General features: G+C 41.9%; 1 protein-coding gene across 1 annotated transcript; it reads right to left on the bottom strand.

The window, feature by feature from the left end:
- Nucleotides 1-3,240: 3,240 nt before the first annotated feature.
- Nucleotides 3,241-12,978, bottom strand: pdxka (pyridoxal (pyridoxine, vitamin B6) kinase a). The gene is made up of 11 exons (XM_021597294.2): nucleotides 12,413-12,978; nucleotides 11,964-12,018; nucleotides 6,300-6,404; nucleotides 6,013-6,096; nucleotides 5,874-5,908; nucleotides 5,635-5,720; nucleotides 5,115-5,160; nucleotides 4,847-4,958; nucleotides 4,575-4,711; nucleotides 4,400-4,466; nucleotides 3,241-4,313 (listed from the first exon to the last, which is right to left on the bottom strand). The coding sequence occupies exons 1-11, from the start codon at nucleotides 12,491-12,493 to the stop codon at nucleotides 4,201-4,203; spliced, it is 921 nt and encodes a 306-aa protein (XP_021452969.1). The 5' UTR covers nucleotides 12,494-12,978; the 3' UTR covers nucleotides 3,241-4,200.
- Nucleotides 12,979-20,437: the final 7,459 nt, after the last annotated feature.

Here is a 20,437-nt window from a genome sequence, read left to right as displayed (position 1 = left end):
TCCAGTACCAACACTGCTTAGCTTCAGAAGCAAGCCAGCAGTGGGTTGCAGGGTGGTATGCTGCTGGCCTATGTTTTGTTTGGATAAGTATTCAACCCCATGAGTTAATACATGTTACAATCACCACAGCAATTACAGCTGTGTCTTTCTAAGTAAGTCTAAGAGCTTTGAACACCTGGATCGTACAATATTTGCCCATTATTCTTTTATACATTCTTCAAGCTCTGTCAAGTTCGTTAGTTGATCATTGCTAGACAGACAAATTTTAAGTCTTGCCATAGATTTTCAAGACAATTTAAGTAAAAACTGTAACTAAGCCACTCAGGAACATTGAATGTTGTCCTAGTAAGCAACTCCAGTGTATACTTGGCCTTTTGTTTTAGGTAATTCTCCTGCTGAATGGTGAATTTGTCTCCCAGTGTCTGTTGGAAAGTAGACTGAACCAAGTTTTCCTCTAGGATTTTGACTGTGAGCTCTATTCCGTTTATGTTTATCCACCCCAAAAAACTCCCTAGCACTTGTTGATGACAAGCATACCCATAACATGATCCATGCTTGAAAATATGAAGTGGTACTCACTGATGTGTTGGATTTGCCCTAAACATAATGCTTTGTATTCCAGACAAAAAGTTCATTTTTTGCCACAGTTTTTACAGTATTACTTTAGTGCCTTATTGCAAAAAATAATGCATGTTTTGGAATGTTTTTATTCTGTACAGACTTCCTTCTTTTCACTCTGTCTTTTATGTTGGTATTGTGGAGTAACTACAATGTTGTTGATCCATCCACAGTTATCTCCTTTTACAGCCATTAAACTCTGTAACTGTTTTAAAGTCACCATTGGCCTCATGGTGAAAACCCTGAGCGGTTCCGTTCCTCTCCGGCAAGTAAGTTAGGAAGGTGCCTGTTTCTTTGTAGTGACTTGGTATACTGATACACCATCCAAAGTGTAGTTAATAACTGCACCATGATCAAAGGGATATTCAATGTCTGCTTCTGTTTTTTACCGATCTACCAATAGGCGCCCTTCTTTGCGAAACATTGGAAAACGTCCCTGGTCTTTGTGGTTGAATGTGTGCCTGAAATTCACTGCTCGACTGAGCGACCTTACAGATAATTAATTGTATGTGTGGGGTACAGAGATGGGGTATTCATTTCAAAAGCATGATAAACACTTTTTTTCACCATGTGACTTGTTAAGCACATTTTTACTCCTGAACTTATTTAGGCTCGCCATAACAAAAGGGTTGAATAGTTATTGGCTCAGAACATTTCAGCTTTTAATTTTGAATTAATTTATTTAAAAAATTTGAAACATTGATATTAGGGGTATTGTGTGTACATCAGTGACTCAAAATCTCAATTTAATCCATTTTTAATTCAGGCTGTAACAAAACATGGAAAAAGTCAAGGGGTGTGAATACTTTCTGAAGGCATCTAGGTACGGGTAAAAGCTGACTAGTCAATCAGGATAGATGGGTAGCAGCAGCATATGTGGAGAGTGTGAAAGTTTGTGCACAGTATGTGGCGTCAATATGAATGTGTGCGTGTTTTGTGTCTGTGAGTGTACAGTATGTAGTGTGTATGTGTGTGCTGGATTGTAAGTACAGTGCATTCGGAAAGTATTCAGAACCCTTGACTTTTTCCACATTTTGTTTTACGTTACAGGGTCTGAATACTTGTGTAAATAAGGTATTTCTGTTTTTATTTTTAATACATTTGCAAAAGTGTCTAAAAACCTGTTTTTGCTTTGTCATTATGGGATATTGTGTGTAGATTGATGAGGATTTTATTATTTTTTGTATTTTTTTTATTTAGTCCATTTTAGAATAAGGCTGTAATGTAACCATTGTATACACCATATCTACACTTGTTTTTGTAACCTTTGTTCTATTACATACACCATAATGTATACTTTTAAATTATACTGTGAGCTCAACATAAAAATACATTATTTTAAAAAGCATATAAAAACATTTTCCTTCAAGTATAATTTTTTTGAAAGTTTTAATGTTACTGTCCCCACTACAACAAAATAATACTAAATACGTGTAATTTTGTCCTTTCAATGTTTAATTGAAATACTGTAGAATTGCATGAATTCCTGTGGAGGATATGGCCGATTGGTGGCTTCAAAGCCTCCCATTGTTCAGTACATAACATCAGCAATCCAGGGTTTATATACATTGAATGAGACACTAGCTCAGATACAGACAAATTATGGCCTTTTTTTCACTCTGGGAATGTGGCATTGTCTTGCTTAACTGTTAGTCACAGTCATCATCATCATCATCATTCTCATCATCACACAGAGGTGAAAGAGACAATACATTGAAGTAGTACAGTACAGCGAACTACACCCACATAAGGCTTTTTTAAAACACTGCAGTGCAAGTCAACCCACTATACATCATGACTGCCAATATTCACACATGCCAAATAAAGTGCTTTTCTAAATACCCATTCCAACAATCAATAAGATTCATGCTATCCCCTTATGGTTATTGATAGTCCTCTGTACAGTCATGTACAGCATGGGATGGGTCAGGGATAACTGTCTTTGACGCCCTCTGCTGGTTACTGTAACCAACCACTGCCTCCTAGACCTCCAGTTGAGCTCCGGTGTTGTTGCTGGGCGGACAGGCCTGGCACAGTTACGGTCAGACACCCCAAACAAAAAGCACGACTCATCAACTTGGTTGGTGTTTCCTTGGCACAGCGTGAGCTTCTTTACTCAGCCTGCCTGTTCATTTGGGTTAATGAAAACTATCCATACTGGGATTAGTGCAGCGATCAGAGGCTGTGTTACCTGCCCCTAATCTCACCAGAATACAACAGGCCCCTAGGCCCCCAGCCAGCCAGTAATTTAATTATCTGTAATATTCCACCAATCTAGTTATATAACCTCTAACATTCACCTTCTGAGGCATATTATATCCATTATTTCAAGCACTAACACAAAAATACAGAAAATAGAAATTCACTGCTGGCAGAAATCATTTATTTCCAGGCACCAGGCTCCAATACCTGTGGGATCGATTAATACTCCAATGAGAATGTCACTTAAAGCTACAGTGTGCCCCTAGGACTCAAAGCGTAGAACAGAAAAAAAAAACTACTGATCTCATTGTAATCTCACCCAAGGGACCAATAGTAACAGGTGCAGAAGGCCCTCACTTTAGAGACACTTGAAGAAACTACAGAGACCCATGGATTAATTAAAATACTAATATTTTATTATTCCTCATCATTTATTATATTCACTCCATCTCAGAGCTACAGCTTCAAGTTTGGCACTTATCTTTCTAACATTGTGTAAAGATTTATTTAATTACCTTTGCAGGCACAGATACAAAACATATTCCTCTAACAGACTCTGCTAAGGCCAATTTGTACTTTTTCATATCGGCATAGGCCTGTGTTCTAGTAAGGATATGAAAATAGTGAGACAATCAAGACCATGAAAAATATTTAATGATTACAATTAATGATAAACATGTTTATCAAGACGATCTGTGCAAATATTGGTACCTCCGTTTGAAATGTGTTAGACATTTAGGAATTATATAACAAGTATTAGTATTAGGACAGACAAAGCACATTAATAGTACAAGTAAAATGAACATCTATTAATCATTTACATAATAAAAAAATATGAAAACATCTAGAATTGTCAAACTATCAAATTATATACTTTTTGCCTAAAATGGAACATTGACAATTGAAAATCCAACAATCAAATGTGCACAGATTAGTATTGCATAACATGATCATGGTAGCACAACTCATGTTGATGCATCAATGTATCTGATAAAAGCCTATGATCTATCCCTAACCCATAACTGAGGCTCAGAGAATTCCCTGGTCAGCTCACGTTGTCAGGGGAAACTCAGGGCCCATTCCATGCCAATGCCAAATTGAGGGCCAATCAGGCATCCATACCTCCACTTCTCTATTCTGATGTATGGTAATACCCACACCCTGTTTTTGGTCCTCTAATAACATCTACCATGTTTCCAATGGGTGACAATGCTCAGGTCATAGTAAAGACACATGGCAGTGATTAAGGATAAGAGTGTGTGCGGTGCGCAGGGCAAATACCCAGACTGAAAACAAAGTGCTCTCTACGAGATCCTATAAGGCAAAGTCAAATGACATTTCATGGTGTAAAAATCCCATGTCTATTTATGAGGCATTGGGTTATAAGACGATGGCCTCCACTACAATGGCCGGGTACTCAATGTCCTTTTTGCTCTGGACCATCCTCAGCTCCAACTGAGCAGGGCTGGGTCTCTTACCAGGGCCGGCCATCTCTGATGGAGAGAAGAGATATTAGAAAGACAAATATAAATTAGACATGCATACAGACAGGCAGGCAGAGACTTCTATATCATCTTACTGTTGGCATAGGTAATGGTCCTCTTGATAACATGGTGCAGGACAGAGACAGTCTTCTCACAGGCAGCCTAAGAGAGATGACAAAGTAGGTAAGAAAAGAGACTAGTTCATCCAAACCACATTTATTACATTAGTAAATGATAATGGAACTTGGTTGTTATCTCTGCATTACTGACCTTCAGGTCTTTGGGGTGGTGGTGGGTCCAGGCCAGCAGCATGGCAGCGAACAGGTCTCCTGTTCCCACAAACACTGCATCTACCTTGGGCATTTCCATACGAATCTTCTGGGTGGACGTAGTCCCATCTGCTCTCACTGAAGGACACAGTGCGAGTATGAGTCTTTGTTACCTTTTAACATGTCAAGTTAAACATTCACATATAATATCCAAAACCTACAGGGACACATTTCTTTACCAGTCAGAGCCCTTCCTTCCGACCCTTGCCTTACCCATCTTCTGGCTTCCAAGGGCCACTAGGAACTGGTCCCCGTGAGGAGAGATCAGGTCTGTGCTAGTGAGGACTACCATGTCAGGGCCCATCTGGTGGAGCAGGTCCATCACCTGAGAGAGCAAGGATCCCTCATCAACATCATCATCATCAGTCAAGATTAAAACCATCCTCATCTTCACCACCATCATCATCCTAACCATTACAACCATCATCATCTTAATGTGTATTAGCTCTACAAGATTTAAGTGATGGACAATGGAACCCACCTCAAGAGCGTCTTTTTCTGTGCTGATCTTCCTCCCCGTCAGCAGCCTACGAGACACATTCTCATAGGTTATGCACACACAGTACACGCACAGAGGTTCAAGACATAAGTGCATAAATACACACATCAAAATGCTCTGTGTAAAAATGGCCCCTTCTTTTGGCCAATGTTATTTTACATTTGTCCAGAGGGTGAACTCGTATGCAGGGCAAATCAAGTCAAGCCATGCGTAATGACAAACGCATAAACCAGGGCACAGTGTTCACTTAATGCGCTGGGGAAAGGTTTGGTCTGCTGCTCTACAAATAAAACATCAGGGATCAAAGGTTTTTTTGACCAATAAGGGTTATTTTGCAAAGGGCTAAGAACAGCTACCATGATTTCTTTCTTGGGTAGTAATATTGTAGTAGGCATTCATTCCGTCGTTACTGTGATAACTACATTATGGCATGTTGTGTAGCACATTGACATAGCAACTTAATATATGCAACCCAATGTGTCCTAGTAGCAAGTGTACTCACTCTGCCTCAAACTGGTTGGGTGTGAGGATATCAGCCACTGCTACGACTTTGTCTCTGTAAACAGGCAGTATATTCTCAGGCACATACTGGAAAAGAAGAGGTTCATGAGGGCACATATTACACATCTTGTGAACATGTTTGAAGAATAACAGAACTATATAATAATAAAAGTAAAATGACTATAATAAGCAAGGATAAGAAATACTATAATAAAATGACTATAAGCATGGTATACTTACCATAGATCCTTGGTCTCCCATCACTGGATCACACACTGATAACACAAAGCAAACATGTAAGAGCACACCAACATCCAAGCTCTACATTCATCCCGAGCCTTACTGTGGGATACACGTCTGTGTAGCAATGGTTACTCACCGTACACCAGTTTTGGGTTCAACCTCTTCAGCTCCTGAACAATGTCCACCACCGTCTCTAGGAAAGATGTGTCCCTGGTGTACCCTTGGGGAAGAGAAGATCTATGGGTAATGCAAAGGTCACACACCTCATGTGTAAACATGAAAGAAAACTGATTAGAATCTTTACAGAACATAGGTTAAAGGTCAACACAGTTGTAATACTCCTACATACATATAATTTTTTTTTTTTTAAACTGCTCAACTGGCAGAATCCATATTGACAATGGAAACTGAAATCTGTCTCACCTGTGAGGACGTAGTCATAATGGTTGACGTTATTGAGTTTGATACCCTCATAGAGAACGTTCAGCTCATCTGCCGTCAGCACTTGCCCTTTCCAATGAGCGTAACCTTGGAAACAAGAGGTCAATGGTCAGAGGTAACGGAAAACCTTAAGACTTCACTCAGACTGACAAGTCTGCAAGTGCCTGCTAATACCCGGAATGAAGAGTTCAGGGTATTAGCAGGCTATTGTTTATGGAAGGATAGTGTGGACAGGTAAATTGGCCAGACTGGGTTCTTTGAAGGTATTCCAGGGAGGAAGACTTAGTTGCTAAGGTGATTATAGAAACACTGATCTGCCAGTCATCAATCATTATAGTCCATGGCTACGGATACAAAGTTTTCACCCACACCCCCCTCCAGGAACTGCTTTCTTAAAGCTAAGGATCCAGAACATGTTCTGTGCATGTGTTATTTTACACACACATTAGTTTTGTGCACAACATGCAGTTTGTAGGCAACACCATTGACCAGACAAAGGCGATCAAGGAAGGGGTAGCGGCAACGGAACACTCAGCACCGCAGCTACATATGCAGCCGGAGTGGGCACTCAGTAATGTAATAAAAATAAACATCTAAAAAACCTGCACATGCACAGAAACTTAAATATTTTTTTAGAGCTTGAGTGATGTTTTTTTAGGTCCGATTCCGATTTTTGTGGGGACAAAATTGACCTATACCACTATACAGTATATATTGCCAGCAGCATACCACCCTGAAGTCTTTGGCCTGAATGCCAAGAGTCACGTCTGGAGGAAACCTGGCACTATCCCTACAGTGAAGCATGGTGGTGGCAGCATCATGCTGTGGGGATGTTTTTCAGTGGCAGGGACTGGGAGACTAGTCAGGGTTGAGGGATAGATGAATGGAGCAAAGTACAGAGGGATCCTTGATAAAAACCTGCTCCAGAGCACTCACAACCTCAGAATGGGGCCAAGGTTCACCTTCCAACAGGACAACAACCCTAAGCACACAGCCAAGACAAGACAGGAGTGGTTTCGGGAAAAGTCTATGAATGTCCTTGAGTGGCCCAGCCAGAGCCTGGACTTGAACCCAATCTAACATTTTTGGAGAGACCTGAAAATAGCTGTGCAGCAACGCTCCCTATCCAACCTGACAGAGCTTGAGAGGATCTGCAAAGAAGAACAGGAGAAACTCCCCAAATACCGGTGTGACAAGCTTGTAGCCTCATACCCAAGAAGACTTGAGGATGTAATAGCTGCCAAAGGTGCTTAAACAAAGTACTGAGTAAAGGGTCTGAATACTTATGTAAATGTGTGATTTCAGTTATTTTCCATACATTTGCAAACATTTCTAAAAAACCTGTTTTTGCTTGATCATTATTGGGCATTGTGTGTAAATGGATAAATTGTTTTTTTTCCTCATCAATTTTAGAATAAGGCTGTAACATAAAATGTGAAAAAAGTCAAGGGGTCTGAATTCTTTACGAATCATTTTCGAATCTGCCGATATACTGTTTTACAGCGGGGAAATTAAAAAGTGTAATTTTTCCAAATTGAATTCTCATAAATTGCCATCCAAAAGAGCAATTGTCCAATAACTATGCTTCAAATGTTAATTTCATACATTGTGACAATAATGACATCATGAGAATGGCCCCAAGTGGTCAGACTTGCGGTTACTAGTCCAACGCTCTAACCACTAGGCTACCCTGCCGCCCCAATGACCAGCAGAAGGAAAAGTTAAGTAGAAGTTGTCGAGCAGTTAATCAGGGTTTGGATTTGGGAGATTGTTGGGAGAGACGAATGGAGGCTGAGACAACCAAACATTCTGACAGAGGAAGACTGATTACAATCTCCATTGTTAGAATTCAGTTACCTGCATCAATCATTCCTCTAGCATCTGTCTCTCTGACATTGGGTTGAGGACACAGCAGCTCATTTAAATTGTTTAACATTTAAAAAAAAAACATTCACAACCGAGCAAGAAACAGGCCTAGCAATGATTATAATCTCTAAACATATTCCAATAAACCACCTGCAGGGGAAGAAAGAGTATCGTCTTGGGTCTAAGAGCTCAAACATATAAGGAATGTGTTTATTCACTTCTAACCCTGAACGTGAGTTGAACACATTCAAAGGAAATTATAGTAGGTCATGAGCATGGGCTAGTACTCAATAAACAGTTGGTCAGTAATGTGATAAGGTGTGGACACAGTGGTCTGAACTCCAAGGTAATGCTGCACATGCATTTGAAGCATCACATAATTAATTTCCATCAACAAATTATTTATTTGCACAAAAACTCTATTCACGGGCATAGACCTTATTGAGGCCAGAGTGAAGTTATCTGACTACAAAATGTCTGTCTGCTTTTTTCCCCACAGTATCTCTCCCCTATCTACAGTCACTCCTTCTTTGTCCTCCCCACCAGCACTCTGTGTTAGTCTTCCCTGTAGGTAGTGAACATTCAGGTTTCACTTTAGCGAGATAACCTGATTACTCTTAACACTAACAGACAGGAGAGCAAATCACTGAACTTTTTGTAAACTGCACTGTACTTTCCTGTAAGTCTGATAACAAATATGGTGAACACAAGCTTATACAGTTGAAGTCGGAAGTTTACACATACATTTAGGTTGGAGTCATTTTCAACCACTCCACAAATGTATTGTTAACAAACTATAGTTTTCGCAAGTTGGTTAGGACATCTACTTTGTGCACGACAAGTAATTTTGCCAACAGTTGTTTACAGACGGATTATTTCACTGTACCGCAATTCCAGTGGATCAGAAGTGTACATACACTAAGTTAACTGTGCCTTAAAACAGCTTGGAAAATTCCAGAAAATTATGTCATGGCTTTAGAAGCTTCTGATAGAATAATTGACATCGTTTGAGTCAATTGGAGGTGTACCTGTGGATGTATTTCAAGGTTTACCTTCGAACTCAGTGCATCTTTGCTTGACATACATGGGAAAATCAAAAGAAATCAGCCAAGACCTCAGAAAACAATTTGTAGTCATCCACAAGTCTGGTGCATCCTTGGAAGCAATTTCCAAATGTCTGAAGGTACCAAGTTCATCTGTACAAACAATAGTACGCAAGTATAAACACCATGGGACCATGCAGCTGTCATACCGCTCAGAAAGGAGACGCATTCTGTCTTCTCGAGATGAACGTACTTTGGTGTGAAAAGTGTAAATCAATCCCAGAACAACAGCAAAGGACCTTGTGAAGATGCTGGAGGAAACCGGTACAAAAGTCTCCATATCCACAGTAAAACGAGTCCAATATCGACATAACCTGAAAGGCCGCTCAGCAAGGAAGAAGCCACAGCTCCAAAACCACCATAAAAAAGCCAGACTATGGTTTGCAACTGCACATGGGACAAAGAACCTACTATTTGGATAAATGTCCTCTGGTCTGATGAAACAAAAATAGAACTGTTTGGCCATAATGACCATCGTTATGTTTGGAGGAAAAAGGGGGGAGGATTGCAAGCCGAAGAACACCATCCCAACCACGGGGGTGGTAGCATTATGTTGTGGGTGTGCTTTGCTGCAGGAGGGACTGGTGCACTTCACAAAATAGATGGCATCATGAGTATGGCAACTTATGTGGATATATTGAAGCAACACCTTAAGACATCAGTCAGGAAGTTAAAGCTTGGTCGCAAATGGGTCTTCCAAATGGACAATGACCCCAAGCATACTTCCAAAGTTGTGGCAAAATGGCTTAAGGACAACAAAGTCAAGGTATTGGAGTGGCCATCACAAATCCCTGACCTCAATCCCATAGAAGATTTGTGGGCAGAACTGAAAAAGCGTGTGCAACAAAGAGGCCTACAAACCTGACTAAGTTACACCGACTCAATTACACCAGCTCTGTCAGGAGGAATGGGCCAAAATTCACCCAATGTCACGACTTCCGCCGAAGTCGGTCCCTCTCCTTGTTCGGGCGGCGTTTGGCGGTCGAAGTCACAGACCTTCTAGCCATTGCTGATCCACTTTTCATTGGTTTTGTCTTGTCTTCCATCACACCTGGTTCCAATTCCATCAATTACATGTGTATTTATCCCTCTGTTCCCCCCCATGTCCTTGTCGGTAATTGTTTCTTGTAGTGCTTATGCACGGTATGCTGGTATGTACCGGGTTTTGTTTGACCCATTTATTGTATTGTTCTGTTTACGGTGGTTTATGGATATTAAAACAACACCGTTGTAAATCAGTTTTCGCTCTCCTGCGCCTGACTTCTCTGCCGCCAGTACGCACCTCACTACACCCAACTTATTGTGGGAAGCTTGTGGAAGGCTACCTGAAGCGTTTGACGAAAGTTAAAGAATTTAAAGGCAATGCTACCAAATACTAATTTAGTGTAAATAAACTTCTGACCCACTGGGAACGTGATGAAGGAAATAAAAGCTGAACTCTCTCAACTATTATTCTGACATTTCACATTCTTAAAATAAAGTAGTGATCCTAACTGACCTAAAACAGGGATTTCTTACTAGGATTATGTGTCAGGAATTGTGAAAAACCGATTTTAACTGTATGTTAAATCATGAAGAGACATTCCAGGATCAAGAATGAATGAGGGGAATACATTTCCAACCAGGCAACACAGGCTTCCCACTGAGTTTAGAGGAGGCCCCCTTGGCCCAGACCCAAGATCAGAGAGAAGGGGGACTCTGGGGGTGATGGGGAAAAGTAAAGGAAAAACAGAGCTCCACTGTAGTAAAGGAAGATATCTAAATTGGGCACCATAGTCCGTTCCTATAGGTTGTTTAATTAAACAGATTGGGCTGAGATCTGTAGGCTGTAGGCGTAACATTTTGTCCACTTCATCCACTGCCATCCCCCATATTGAAAGGTGAAGCATGAGCTAACATAGCTACTGCAGCCTACTAGAAGTTAAAAAACAACCATCCCAGTGTTCAATCTCTGAATGAATGGTATGCACTCTACGAACCCATTACTTAACAGTTCAGTATCTCCTTTTTTCCATACAGTTGCATTTAACTGATGGACTATCAATCATTACCTGTAGGCCTATTTCCAACACCTTACATAGAACTTGGATTTCATGTAATGTATGAGATCATTGTATCATCATTTACTCCAAACGTTCAGTATTTTACAACCGAACTTTAGAAAAAGTGTTTTGTGAGACACAGTGGGTTTGTGAGTTGCACAAGTTTGAGCCAAAAACTAATTTTGGATAAGCACAAAGGCTTGATTATTCTTCTCTGAGTGAAAGTGGGACACTGTTGAGCTTTACAACAGAAGGGTATTCACCCTACAATTGGGGGAAGAGAGGTTAAAAAAAAAAAGAGGTCCCCAAAAAGTAGAGGATGAGACTAGTGTTATAGACCACTATAGCTAGGCTACACACTGTGCTTACTAAACACATTTACTGAAATCTTGAATGTGGGCCAAGACGATATTGGCTACTGAGACAGAACTAAAAGGATCCAAAGACATTCTTCCATTCCACACGGGTATATCCTATGGGGTTAATGATCTGTGGGGTGGGATAGGATTTGATTCTTGATTTTATTTTCTTCTGGTGTGCTTTATGTAAGTAGCCTATTGTTGCCTCTGGTTACCAACTGTTTTTGTAAAATGGTATATTAGCGCATGGAATTACTGCACTGTAGGCCTACATACCTGTGTGATTGGAGAATTGCACAGAGTTGATGGAGTCCACTTCAAACCCCAGCACCTGACAGGAGACAAACAGCTCATAACAATGCTTCCCTTTTGTAGTCTTATGCCATTTTGTTAATGAACACACAATCATTTGAGTACAACATCATAAAAGTCATTGTATTGATTATGCCTGAATGAACAGGTTGCGTACACAGTATCCTGTTATTCTGCATTACTATTTTGAGCTTTTCCTACCTCTTCTATTCGAATACACTAACTGAATGCTAAAACACATTACTGTATGCACATGTGACTGTTATTCTGCTAATCTGACCAGTTCTGCGAATCTCTCCTGTACTCTCTCCCCTTTCTCAGAATCTTCAGTAGCCAGGCTAGTCGAGCAGAGCTGTCAAACGTGCACACATTGCAAACCCCCTGCAAGCAACGTAAACATATTAATTTCTTACCTGCAATGGGAATGTTGCCGATTTATTCCCGACGTATCCCCTGACCACATGACTCTGAACAGACAACACACGGCACTCCATTTCAATAGTTAAATTTTAAAGATACGAGGACTGTGGAATAAGATTTCATTCGTGTCCGAGCCAACTAACTACGCTTGAGCAATTTTTTTTTTTTTTTTTTTTTGATCCGGTACACGAACGTTTAGCTACACGAGAAAACTCAATGCAAATGAGAAAACTCCAGCAATATTCATTCCACTGGGCTGTGTACACTACAAAAAACTAACACGATACCACATTGACACACTTCCAGAAGACTGACTGGCTGCAATATCTCAGGCAAATATATGGACACCTAAGTCAACGGCGCCTCAAGTGGATAATGATTTACAAGTTTATAATACAATAAATTAATCAATCAGACTATCCCAATGTAAACTGACATTCAAATTGATTCATGCATGGGTTGCATAGGGTCGGAGTTAGACAAACACAGTTTGTTTAGACACATTCAACTTTAAAGGCGGTGATACGGAAGTGAGATCCTTTGAACTTGCTTGTGAAATTCACTGAGGTTCAATATGGGTGACATGTGATACAGCTGCCCGTGAAGCAACTGCTGCCCAGTGGCAACAGCCAGAAACACCTCGATACAACACCATTTCACTGGTCATTCACTCCGCCTTGTCATTACGTTAACGCATTTTTTTACGGTGACATCCAGATTCCAAGTGGTGACGAATAACTTACTAAAATTAATTTATCCCTTGCCCATCTAAATAAACACGTTATTTTACAAGGTTTAAACTAGCAACATGCTGCTGTTGTTGCCAGGTAGCCAGCAGCATAAAACAGGATGACTGACTGAACCAAATATATTAATCTCCACTTGATTCTCAGCAGCACGACATAGTTCATCATTTTGGGCACCAGGAATGTTCTTTTAGCCTCCCCCATGGGTAACTGCATACTCAGTCTGGTTTCATAGACTAGACGTAACATAGTAAATGTACATTTGTAACATATCATATGTTTCGCAATTATTATTTTTTACATATTTTACCAATTGCAGTTGTAACATATTATACGAATTGCATTTAAAAATATATATCATACAAATTGTAACTGGTAACATATCAAATGAAATAGATGATGGCCTTCCACATATTAATACTTGGAGCTAAAACAGAATAGGCAGAAACTGCTTCTCCAATAGAAATCCTCGATCTCAATTGTAGGCGATGTCATGGAGACGTTGGCTAGCTAAACTCGTGCACGTTATCGGGTCTAACGGTCATCTTGTGCCAAACTGCGCATGTGCATGCTGTCAAGTCAATGGCACTCCTTTGATATAAAGTTGATTTTGAGAAAATGTTCAACGTGTCACTTTAACAAGGTTGGAGTAATAACATGTTCAACTACTTAAGATATTAGCTCGAATCTAGGTTGTGCCGTTAGATTTCAAGAAAATAAAAACTAAGGAAGAATTGTTCACTTCTCAAACCCCAAACTCCGGCCTGGTCTGTTTGGTGTGTTTCGCAAGCGTTCCCGGAAGTCTCGCGATGTTGCGCCTCTGGGTTTAGAAGCTCTGTACTCGAAGTGGGCCTGAAAGTGGGTGTGGCGAAAGAAGTGGGTGAATCAATAGCGATAGGTGTGACATCAGCACTCCGTTATTGGTTAGACGGTTACAGTATATGGGGTAGGGTGTCTTAACTGTTCTACATTCTTTCAATATGGGTGACTCTCTTAAAATAGCCTGTTTTGTTTTTGTGCAGGAATCCCCCTTACTTAAACGAGCCCTCACCTGAGAAGTAGAAATGAAATGGAGAGAAACTGGGAATTGAATAACTGCAGTTGACATAGTTAAGTAAATAGAAGAATACTCTTATTGCAATGTGGGTGGCTCTTGTGTAGTCTATGGCACAAGGTGTTGCCAGGGCACAGCACCCTCTTCAAGAAGCAGGAGGTGAAGTTCTCCCGCACATGGATTTCCTCCCATGCTGTGTTGTTGGCCCCCATCTGTGCAACATCCTGCATAGCAGACCTTGCACTCGCAAACAATGCACCCAACCGTGCAGTGCCCTACACAGTAACTGTGGGCAATCGTTTTGAAGGAATCTCCAGTTGCAAGGTATCTGTAAGAATATGCAAGGTAATGTCATTATTAGACTTTACATCACCAGGCCATTGTGTATTACTAAAGAATAATATATCTTATAACACATACATTTAAAAAAAATAATAATAATAATATTATATAATAATAATAAGTCAGGCATGAAAGGGTTAACTGACTTGCCTAGTTAATTTTTAAAAAATGTTTGAAAGAATGTAGAACAGTTAAGACACCCTACCCCATATACTGTAACCGTCTAACCAATAACGGAGTGCTGATGCTTGTGCTTCTAGTTCCGACAATGCAGTAATAACCAACGAGTAATCTAACCTAACAATTCCACAACTACTACCTTATACACACAAGTGTAAAGGGATAAAGAATATGTACATAAAGATATATGAATGGGTGATGGTACAGAACGGCATAGGCAAGATGCAGTAGATGGTATCGAGTACAGTATATACATATGAGATGAGTAATGTAGGGTATGTAAACAAAGTGGCATAGTTTAAAGTGGCTAGTGATACATGTATTACATAAAGATGCAGTAGATTATATAGAGTACAGTATATTCATATACATATGAGATGAGTAATGTAGGGTATGTAAACATTATATTAAGTAGCATTGTGTAAAGTGGCTAGTGATATATTTTACATATATTTCCATCAATTCCCATTATTAAAGTGGCTGGAGTTGAGTCAGTGTGTTGGCAGCAGCCACTCAATGTTAGTGGTGGCTGTTTAACAGTCTGATGGCCTTGAGATAGAAGCTGTTTTTCAGTCTCTCGGTCCCTGCTTTAATGCACCTGTACTGACCTTGCCTTCTGGATGATAGCGGGGTGAACAGGCAGTGTCTCGGGTGGTTGTTGTCCTTGATGATCTTTATGGCCTTCCTGTGACATCGGGTGGTGTAGGTGTCCTGGAGGGCAGGTAGTTTGCCCCCGGTGATGTGTTGTGCAGACCTCACTACCCTCTGGAGAGCCATACGGTTGTGGGCGGAGCAGTTGCTGTACCAGGCGGTGATACAGCCCGACAGGATGCTCTCGATTGTGCATCTGTAGAAGTTTGTGAGTGCTTTTGGTGACAAGCCAAATTTCTTAAGCCTCCTGAGGTTGAAGAGGCGCTGCTGCGCCTTCTTCACGACGCTGTCTGTGTGGGTGGACCAATTCAGTTTGTTCGTGATGTGTACGCCGAGGTACTTACTACCCTCTCCACTACTGTCCCATCGATGTGGATAGGGGGGGCTCCCTCTGCTGTTTCCTGAAGTCCACAATCATCTCCTTTATTGGTTAGGCGGTTTTGATTGAACAATGTTGTTTTTAGTCTCCTGCCAACTACTTTACGGTGAGAGCATGGACTTTGAAGCCAGAGGATGAGTCTGATTTGTATTTCAATGTTAAAAATAATATTACATTTTCATTTAATGTTTATTTTTTGTTAAAAGTACTGATGATGGGTGTACTGTTGATTATATGTCTGCGCTTACTGTGACTGTCACCCTGATAGTGGCTACACTAGGTAATCTCCCGATTTTATACACTAGGTAGCTACTTCCCATGCTGTTGCAGGACAACAGTGCCTGGCAACAACAGTGCCTGACAAGCGGGAGCGAAGGACACTGTATCCCGGTGTTGTTAACATTCATTCTCTCCTGACTGAATAGACTGTATCAAGATCTATACTGAACAAAAATACAAACACAACATGCAACAATTTCAAAGATTTTACTGAGTTACAGTTCATATTAGGAAATCCGTCAATTGAATTAAATTCATTTGGCACCAATCTATGGATTTCACATGACTGGGCATGGGTGCAGCCATGGGTGGGCCTGGGAGGGCATAGGCTCACCCTGATCTGTTTCACCTATCTTTGTGCTTGTCTCCACCCCCTCCAGATGTCGCCCATCTTTCTCATTATCTCCACTGTATTTATACCAGTGTTCTGTGTTTGTCTGTTGTCAGTTTGTCTTGTCAGGTCTTACCAGCATGTTTTCCTGTCTCCCTGCTTCCTCAAGTTCTGTTTCCCTGGTTCTGACCATTCTGCCTGTCCTGACCCCGAGCCTGCCTGCCATTCTGTTCCTGTCCTGACCCAAAGCCTGCCTGCTGTTCTGCACCTTATTGACTTTGCCCTGGATTACGGACCTCTACCTGCCTTTGACCTGTCTTTTGCCTGCCGCCAGTTTGGGTCAATAGACTTCTGGGACTCTAGCTGTCTGCATCTGGGTCTTATCCTCTGTCCTGATAGTACAAACTGGTCATGACTGACCCAGCAGACTCAGACCAGCTCCACAATGATCTCCCTGAAAGGAACCACCCTTGGAAGATACAAGGAGTTACTGCAATGTCTTATGGAGGGACTCTAAACCCTGACAGAACGCCATGACCAGGCATTCGGTACATTGCTGGAGCAATTCCACGGATTCCCCACATGTATTCTCCCAGCCTACCCCAGTGTCCCGAGAACCCGCTTACCTCCTCTGGAACACTACGCTGGAGATTCCAGAAACTGCTGGACTTTGCTTTCCCAGTGATCCCTCATTTTTGAGCTGCAGCCTTCTTCATTCCCCTCGAACCGCTTCGAGGATAGCGTACATCATAACGCTGATGTCCGGGAGGGCACTCGCCTGGGCCACGGCGGTGTGGGAGCGACAGTCCATTGTCTGCCTCAGTCTGGAGGAGTTTGTGGAGGAAGTTCGGAAGGTGTTTGATTCACCATTGTCTGGGAGAGAGGCTGCTCGTAAGCTGCTCCAGCTACATCAAGACTCCCGTAGTGTTGCAGACTACACAGTGGATTTTCCGACATTGGTGGCTGAGAGTGCTTGGAACCCGGAAGCATTGATCGACATATTCCTTCATGGATTATCAGAGGTGATCAAAGATGAGATTTCAGCTGGGAGCTCGTAGGAGGGAGAGGGAGTCTGTGCCCTGTCGCCCTCGCTCACCCTCGATTCCAACCTCGCCTCTGGAGAATCTCGGAGACCCCCGAAGTCTACATATCCAAATGAACCCGATGTCATCCGAGTTTTCTCAAGAATCACAGAGGGCTGCAGACTTCCCTCTTTCGGAGTCCATGCACCTGGGCAGGTCTAGATCGACTCCTGCTGAGAGCATACGCCAACTCCACACCCAAAGCTGTCTATGTTGTGGTGCTACGGGACATTCTGTAGCTACCTGCCCAATAAAAACCCAGGCTTATCAAGAAGGGGCGAGTACTCTGGTGGGCCATACGTATACCTTTTCCTCCCTCATTATTCACACCCCTTTCCATGCCCTCCTGCTGTGGGGGAACCAGTCAAAATCTCTACAGGTACTTATCGACTCTGGGGCCGATAAGAGTTTTTTGGATGCTACCCTGGTGTCCGAGCTGGGCATCCACACTCAGCCCCTCTCGATTACCATGGACGTTAGAGCACTGGATGGACACTCTATAGGCCGGGTCACTCACAATAACACTCCCATCAACATACGAGTGTCAGGGAACCACAGCGAGGCAATCCAATTTATGCTGATTAAGTCTCCTCAGGTTCCCGTGGTATTGTGATTTTCTTGGCAACAGCGACACAATCCCATCATAGACTGGACTGCTGGTGCCATTATGGGCTGGAGCCCGTTCTGCCACGCCCATTGTCTGAAGTCAGCGCAGCCTGCCCTGGGACGTCTTCCTGTGGGCTCGGAAGTTGCCCCGGACCTCTCCACCATTCTCGAGGTGTACCAGGACCTCCGGGAGGTTTTCAGTAAAGCCCAGGCCACTTCACTTCCTCCGCACCGACCCAATGACTGCGCGATCAACCTTTCTCAGGCATCACACCGCCCCGGGGATGACTGTACTCTCTGTCGGGTCCAGAGACCAAGGCTATAGAGACCTAAAGTTGAAGTTAGAAGTTTACATACACTTAGGTTGGAGTCATTAAAACTCGTTTTTCAACCACTCCACAAATTTCTTTTTAACAAACTATAGTTTTGGCAAGTCGGTTAGGACATCTACTTTGTGCATGACACACATCATTTTTCCAACAGTTGTTTACAGACAGATTATTTCACTTATAATTCACTGTATCACAATTCCAGTGGGTCAGAAGTACATACACTAAGTTGACTGTGCCTTTAAACAGCTTGGAAAATTCCAGAAAATTATGTCATGGCTTTAGAAGCTTCAGGCCTACCTTCAAACGCAGTGCCTCTTTGCTTGACATCATGGGGAAATCAAAATAAATCAGCCAAGACCTCAGAAAAACAATTGTAGACCTCCACAAGTCTGGTTCATCCTTGGGAGCAATTTCCAAACGCCTGAGAAGGTACCACATTCATCTGTACAAACAATAGTATGCAAGTATAAACATCATGGGACCATGCAGCCATCATACCGCTCAGGAAGGAGACGCATTCTGTCTCCTAGAGATGAACATACTTAGGTGCGAAAAGTGCAAATCAATCCCAGAACAACAGCCCAAGGACCTTGTGAAGATGCTGGAGGAAACAGGTACAAAAGTACCTATATCAACAGTAAAACGAGTCCTATATCGACATAACCTGAAAGGCCGCTCAGGAAGGAAGAAGCCACTGCTCCAAAACCGCCATAAAAAGCCAGACTATGGTTTGCAATTGCACATGGGGTCAAAGATTGTACTTTTTGGAGAAATGTCCTCTGGTCTGATGAAATAAAAATAGAATTGTTTGGCCATAATGACAAACGTTATGTTTGGAGGAAAAAGGGGGAGGATTGCAAGCCGAAGAACACCATCCCAACTGTGAAGCATGGGGGTGTCAGCATCATGTTGTGGGGTTGCTTTGCTGCAGTTCGACTGGTGCACTTCACAAAATAGATGGCATCGTGAGGGAGGATAAGTATTTGGATATATTGAAGCAACATCTCAAGACATCAATCAGGAAGTTTAAGCTTGGTCGCAGATGGGTCTTCCAAATGGACAATGATCCCAAGCATACTTCCAAAGTTGTGGCAAAATGGCTTAAGGACAACAAAGTCAAGGTATTGGAGTGGCCATCACAAGCCCTGACCTCAATCCTATAGAACATTTGTGGGCAGAACTGAAAAAGCGTGTGCGCGTAAGGAGGCCTACAAACCTGACTCAGTTACACCAGCTCTGTCAGGAGGAATGGGCCAAAATTCACCCAACTTATTGTGGGAAGCTTGTGGGAGGCTACCCGAAACATTTGACCCAAGTTAAACAATTTAAAGGCAATGCTACCAAATACTAATTGAGCGTATGTAAACTAAGACAGGACATTTTTACTAGTATTAAATGTCAGAAATTGTGAAAAACTTGTATGTATTTGTATGTATTTGGCTAAGGTGTATGTAAACTTTCGACTTCAACTGTATCTATCTTTATGTGCTAGAGCCACCGGCTCTCAGCAGGGGTAAGCATAACATGTTCACCTGCTCAGGAGAGGTGACGCAACAAGCAATTTGTGAATTCAGCCCGGTTCATGCTGGGTTCACAGCCGGAACAAGTGTCCCAACTGTTCCAAATAATGAAGGTGCTGATGTAAGTGGCGTCAACATGCAACTGCAAAATAGCTGCAAATTGCGCTGTGCTGTAGTTGCTCGCCCCCGCCTAGTCCAATCAAAGAAAATATGTTTCAAAGTTGATACATGTGCATCCAGGTACACTACTGTTCAAAAGTTTGGGGTCACTTCGAAATGTCCTTGTTTTTGAAAGAAAAGCACATTTTCTGTCCATTGAAATAACGTCAAATTGATCAGAAATACAGTGTAGACATTGTTAATGTTGTAAATGACTATTGTAGCTGGACACTCTAATGTACTTGTCCTCTTGCTCAGTAGTGCACTGGGGCCTCCCACGCCTCTTTCTATTCTGGTTAGAGCCAGTTTGCACTGTTCTGTGAAGGGAGTAGTACACAGCTTTGTATGAGATATTCC

The sequence above is a fragment of the Oncorhynchus mykiss genome, chromosome 3 (genome assembly GCF_013265735.2).
Source record: "Oncorhynchus mykiss isolate Arlee chromosome 3, USDA_OmykA_1.1, whole genome shotgun sequence".
NCBI classification, from domain to species: Eukaryota; Metazoa; Chordata; class Actinopteri; order Salmoniformes; family Salmonidae; genus Oncorhynchus; species Oncorhynchus mykiss.
This window is presented reverse-complemented; position numbering and strand designations above follow the sequence as displayed.